The 7007-nt window shown below is 33.4% G+C and overlaps 1 protein-coding gene across 1 annotated transcript; it reads left to right on the top strand.

The window, feature by feature from the left end:
* LOC113563639 (zinc finger BED domain-containing protein 1-like) lies at positions 1 to 2040 on the top strand. The gene has a single exon (XM_026975527.1). The coding sequence runs from the start codon at positions 668 to 670 to the stop codon at positions 1874 to 1876; it is 1209 nt and encodes a 402-aa protein (XP_026831328.1). The 5' UTR covers positions 1 to 667; the 3' UTR covers positions 1877 to 2040.
* Positions 2041 to 7007: the final 4967 nt, after the last annotated feature.

Here is a 7007-nt window from a genome sequence, read left to right as displayed (position 1 = left end):
ATATCAAAATGCTTTAATGTTTTGACAAACTCATAAAATAAACCAGAAAATAATTTTGATAACACAGTAAAATTAGTTTCAGATCATTAAATCACTATTTTCATTTTTAGACTATCTCACGATGAGGATATGGTTATGGATGAGAATTCAGATAATACGGATAATATAGTTAATACAGATGAAGTCAGACAATCGGAGGAGAATCTCATAATATCAAATTCTTCAATATTATCATCATCTTCAGCCACTCTATCGTCGAATAAAGAAGTTTCATCACAAAATCGTAGGAAGCGTCATCGATTCTCTACAAGCAAAAATGGACGTTCATGCAGTACCGAAAGATCAGAAATCATTAATCAAAGTTTAACGAAGATGATTGCTACGACACAACTTCCTCTATCATTTGTATCATCTCCTGGTTTTGTTAATTTTATGTCTGTCATTGAACCTAATTATAAAATGTGCAAAGAGGATACTTTAAAAAAAAGATTAAATAATTTGTATACTGAAGTTAAGAACAAAATTCGTGAAGAATTAAGAGATGTATCTATTGTGGCATGCACTTCTGACTGTTGGACATCACTAGCGCAAAACTCATACCTTACCATGACAGTACATTTAATAGGTAATAATTGGAAACCTCTCGTATACCCTTTCGACTCAGCTGATGATAGAGCGACACACAGCGGTCAATCTTTCTGATGCTATGGGCAAAATTTTAAGGAAATGGGAAATTTCTGAAAAAGTATTAGCAGTAGTGACTGACAATGCGGTTAATGTTGTGAATGCAGTGCGCGATATGACTGAAATTCAAGAGCAAGACGGTCTTACTTGTGCAGCTCATACTATGCAGCTCGTTGTAAATGAAGCTTTAGCATGTCATCAAGATATACAAGAGATTTGTCAGAAGGCTGGAAAATTAGTGGGACATTTTCGCCATTCAAATGTAACTACCACAGATTGGCAATCAAAGCAAGCACAACTAAATATAAAGTCATCAAAATTAATTCAGAGTGTCAAGACGAGATGGAATTCCACACTTGAGATGTTGGAAAGACTTATTGCAAACCGTTTACCCATATCAAATGTTTTGACTGATAGGAATGTAACTACTTCCATTGTAGCTAGAAAACTTGAAATTACAGAAGTGCAATGGGTACAAATGGAAGAATTAGTAAATCTATTGAGACCACTGCAAATGGCCACAACTGTTTTTTGTGGAGACAACTACTCTCCTGCTTCTATAGTACGTCCGTTAATTTGGAAGATAGTCCGCCATCATATGCAACCAATTCCTGAAGATTCAGATTCAGCAACTACGTTTAAAATATTTGTCTCCACAGAATTGGGGAACCATTTTAAACTCACTGAATGGGAAAACTTCTCCAATGTAAGTGCACGTCTTACTGCCTCATTCCTTGATCCTCGATCCAAGAATTTAGAAGACGAATTGACTGAGACGATACAAAAAGTACAAGAACATGTCCGCACTCTTTTGGATGCAGAACCAGTAAACACAACATCTAATGCAGAAGATGACCCAAGAAAAGCTGTACACAAAACTGCTTTAGAGTTTTTATTTTATCAGCCAGTACGTTGTCTAAATGATATAGAATCTCAACTTCAAGCTTATCTTACGGAGCCACAACTAAGATTTGATTTAGATCATTTAGAGTGGTGGAAAACGAGAGCTGATAAATTTCCGGCATTGGCCATTTTAGCTAAGAAGTATTTATGTATTCCTGCGACATCAGCTAGTGCAGAGCGTACTTTCTCTACAGCTGGGAATATTGTTACTTCAAAACGAAATTGCTTGTCTCCTGAAAATGTAAACATGCTCGTGTTTCTTCTTCAGAATAAATCTGTCTATGCATGACAGAATTATATGATCAAAATCACATAAGAACCTCTCCAAAAAAGGGATTTGTTATTTATTAGTGATTACAATTAATTATATTACTTATTAAGAATTTTCTCTTTTTTTCAATACTGGCGAAAAATATATTGTGCTTGTTAATAATATGAGAATTATCTAGTTTATATAGTTTATTGTGATTGAGTATTATGTATAGTCTATAGTGATTATGTATTGCTAATAAATTAATATTATTTAATTTATATTTATATATACAATAGTTATGATTGTGTAATTGTCAATATTTTCATATCAGTTATCCATTAATCATATAAGTTATCCAAACATATCTGTATCTTGCAAGAGAACGACGGAGGAACGAGTTTCGTAGATCACCAGATAAGGCTTGTACTTACGACTGAAAAATCAATTATTATCACTTGCATCCCGCCGCGGGAGTAAAAGGTTTAGTAATGATTTTCACGCGAATGTTTTCCATCCAAGTAGTAGGCTGAGATCTCTGATATAACGATTATCATTATTTTTCTTTTCCCAGTTAATATTTTATCGAGTAAAATCAAAACGAAAGCTCGCTCTCGCAACGTCTGTTCGCTACTTGTATACTCGTATTTAGACTGCTCAAATAAGAAATCTTCTCGATATGCATTCAAATTAGGATTCTGATTTTATTTACGGAGAGTGCGGACATGTTCTTCTACTTTTTGTATTGTCTCAATCGATTCGTCTTCTAAATTCTTGGATCGAGGATCAAGGAATGAGGCAGTAAGACGTGCACTTACATTGGAGAAGTTTTTCCATTCAGTGAGTTTAAAACGGTTCCTCAATTCTGTGGGGACAAATGTTTTAAACGTAGTTGCTAAATCTGAATTTTCAGATTTGAATTGGTTGCATATGATGGCGGACTATCTTCCAAATTAACGGACGTACTATAGAAACAGGAGAGTAGTTGTCTCCACAAAAAACAGTTGTGGCCGTTTGCAGTGACCTCAATAGATTTACTAATTCTTCCATCTATACCCATTGCACTTCTGTAATTTCAAGTTTTCTAGCTACATTTAACGTATAATAAAAAAAATGTTTACTAAATCTATTATACTAAACGTATAATAAACGTCTAAATGTGTAAACGTTTACCCACAAGTAAACTTTTTTTTGGAAATAAGTGTAAACGGATAAACGTTTAACGTTTACACGTATATTCGATAAACGAAATAAAATCAGAGCCCTAATATATATATATATATATATATATATATATATATATACATACATTTGTTTAATAGATTAATTTTTATTTGGTTGGTTGCGACTGGCGCGTGTACTTGGCGCCTTTTTCCCCTTTTTTCAAAAAAGGTAATTTTTGTGAGATATAAACAAACTCCAGGGGAACTACTCCGTCTGCGGTGGACCCCGATTAGCATGGAATGTCCAAGACACAGACCTCGTCAAACTCATGTGGAATCATTTACTAATCATTAAACAGTTTTTATTAATAACTTTTTAATAAACAATGAGCGCTGGCTAAAACTTTCACAATATCACTCAGAGTGATGACCTTGACAACATATTAAAAAATTATTGAAATCGGGAGATGGTCCGTATTACTGAATAATTACCAACGTTTTTTATCAATAACTTTTTAATAAACAACGAGCGACGGCTGAAACTGTGCAATTTAGTCAAAGTCATGTCCTTGACAATACATGTCAAGGACATTGAAATCGGTGAGGTCGCCCCTAATCTGAACATTTACTCATAATTGTAATTAAGTAAAATTTGCATTTTCAACTAAATGATAACGATATTGTTATATTATTATTATATTTTTATCAATTTGAATATTTTACTTACAATCTGCATTATATAAATTAATGGAATTCATTATCAAAATATTTAATACCATTACGTGTAGTGATGAATTTATCGGCTGATCGCATTGGACATATCACAGCAGGCAATGTCATATATATGTTTGATAAATATCATCTTTGTCTCTGTCCCGTATACGATCACGAATTACGATCAGTCTTTTGAAAAAAATTGGGTCTTTTCTCTCTAAGAAAATTAATTCTTAATACAATACAAAGATCTGCATTCGAATTTTGCTAAAAGAATCTAAACAAACTTTCCGATTAACCTAATTGGAAACAGAGGTGTGTGTATAAAACACATCTTATTCTTTAAAATAAAAAAGTAAAAGATGTCAAATACATGCGCATATCGTTTCAATAAAAAATTTTCCATCAAATTGTGATATCAAACATCGCTTTAATTACGAGTAAGCAATATAATTATATTTTATTTTAGTATACGTGTACCAGACCATGTTTTACCAACATAATTATATTAAAAACTGGCGTTATGAATAAAATTACAACTACGAATAAAATTAAACATTGTTATATTTTAGTTTTGTATTTGTATATATGCAGTTTAATAAAAATAATCAAAGTAGAAAAATAATGAAAATTAAGATAAACTTTGGAAAATAAATTACAACCTTATTAAAAACTGTATTTTTACTAACGATATAATAATGTTGTCTTTATTCAAAAGTATATATAACTATACCATAGTTAAAGAAATATATTTAAAATATAACAAATAGAAATATTTTTGGAAAAGGTCATGTACTTTACATGTATGTATGTATTAATATCAACCAAGATGAAATAATTACATTTTCTTTAAGTTTCTATCATTATTATTCAATATTTAATAAATCCAGCAAACTCCAGCAGATTGCCTTCTCTATCCATTACCATGGCTAGTAGTTCGGCTTGACTAACCGCATTGCATAAAAAACGTAAAAATCTATTAAAATAAAACAATTCCGGAACATGCTTCCGGACGCATCAAGATTCTGCTTGTATCCTTCATCCGTAAGTGTATTCGCAATAACTGAAGGAAGTTAGTATCCGCTGTATTCAAGAGTCCTGTGTGCATTCGAGCATGTAATGATCGCCATTTCATCCTTGACATAGGAAGAGGAACAGGTTTTTCCATTTTTCACGGAATATTATCGGTCTACTTTAACCACGAAGCGTCAATTCCGCAGATGTTACCTCAACGAAAAATAAGACAGAAAGAACTAGGTGCAATGAGCTGTAGATCAACATGGACAGGATGTTTGGCGCAAACGTTTCGAGTTACATGAAAATGATATAAACTGCTTGCTGTTTCACATGAAATAAACAAGTAAAATAAATTTGCACGTATGGTATTGGCACGTATGGATCACCTTCAGAATGGAAACTCCAATTGATCATACAGAACAGGTTTAAATCATGTAATCGGAATCTGTTAACCTAAAATGTAACTATATAATGTAAATATGAACAATTATGGATAGTTAAGTGCAATACTATAAAGCAGAGAAGAGCTCAAATGAATACACGTGATTATAAGTAACAATTTTTTATTTTATATTTCACAATATTAAGATTTCCGCACCAATCTTCAATCCGTGCAATCTTCAAATATATATTCAAGTTCTTGCTATGCTTCGATCGTGTTAGTATCGTATTAGTGTTTAGTAATATCGCACTTTTCAACTGTACGGAGACAGCTTTTCTAACAATAAGAATTTTAATTATAATTCTCCTCACACACACACACACACACACACAGATTTTTTTCTTTCTTGTTTGGCAGTTATTTCATGATTAATAATCCATTGTTAACGTTATTAATGAAATCTCTAATTATGATATAACTATTATTATAAATTGTAATTGTAAATAAAAAAATTAAATGCGCGCGCATAAAATTAGTCTTGTATACATTGGACATTTCAAAAACATATTTTTTAATGTAATTATTATTATTCATTTGATATTCATCAGTTCGTTCAATAAATCATCACGTTTGATAATTCACTCTGAACTTCACTAATCGAAACTCTCTAAGAGCGCGGTCGTCTTATTTGCTTTCATGTTATCAATATTACAAAAGAACGCTATCGCAAAGTGAAAGATGTTCCATGGGCATTGTCAAAAGTAATTGCTTCAAGAGAATTGTCAAAATCAAATATCGCGGCAAAATATTGCTTGGGGTTTACATGGTTTACAAAATACAGATAATGTTTCGTGTTATGCAAATCCTCATATAGTATAAAAAAGAATACTTCACACTACAAAATGTGTGAAATCACAACAAAATTACCTTTTTAAAAAAAGGTACAAAAAAGCGCCAAGTATACGCGCCCGAAGTTCTTTCAAAAAAGAATTCTACACACCCGAAGTTCTTTCAAAAAAGAACTTTACGCGCCCGAAGTTCTTTCAAAAAAGAACTCTACAAAACTAATGATATCAACAAATTGCGCCAACTACAATGGGTATTTATGCAAACCAGAAAATCTATTACTTTTTATTATTACTCTTTGGCCGATATTCATTGTTGATTCTTATTTAAGACCATCTTAAGTACATTCATAAGATATTTGAATTGATACGAATAAATATTTTGTCCCTCAAGCTGCTGTTCACACATGCATGATTTAATTTATTATGAATTAAAAATTATTTTAATAATATATGGGAAATGTTGTATTTTACGATAAAGATATAAATCGCAAATACTATAAAAAATGTGATACATAGGAAATGTTTTATTTCACAATAAAGACATAAATTGCAAGTAATTGCAAGCAACATCATCGACGACGACGACAATGACGTTCCACCACGTCGATAACGACGACGTTGCACCACATCGACGACGACGACAACGATGACGATGACGTTGCACCACGTCGACGACGACGACAACGACGACGACATTGCACCACATCGACGACGACGACAACGATGACGATGACGTTGCACCACGTCAACGACGACGACGACGACGACGATGACGTTGCACCATGTCGATGACGACGACGACGGCGACGATGACGTTGCACCACGTCGATGACGACGACGACGGCGACGATGACGTTGCACCACGTCGATGACGACGACGACGACGACGACGACGACGATGACGTTGATGTGGTGCAACGTCGTCGTCGTTGTTGTCGCCGTCATCGACGTGGTGCAACGTCATCGTTGTCGTCGTTGACGTGGTGCAACGTCATCGTTGTCGTCGACGTGGTGCAACGTCATATTAGTTAGTGAGAAAGGGATTG

This window comes from Ooceraea biroi, chromosome 2 (genome assembly GCF_003672135.1).
Source record: "Ooceraea biroi isolate clonal line C1 chromosome 2, Obir_v5.4, whole genome shotgun sequence".
NCBI classification, from domain to species: Eukaryota; Metazoa; Arthropoda; class Insecta; order Hymenoptera; family Formicidae; genus Ooceraea; species Ooceraea biroi.
Note: the sequence above shows the minus strand (reverse complement) of the source record. Positions and strands in the feature narration are given on the sequence as shown.

Bases quoted from the DNA above. Each gene is read 5' to 3' on its own strand.
- LOC113563639 (XM_026975527.1), top strand. From the start codon at position 668: ATGATAGAGCGACACACAGCGGTCAATCTTTCTGATGCTATGGGCAAA.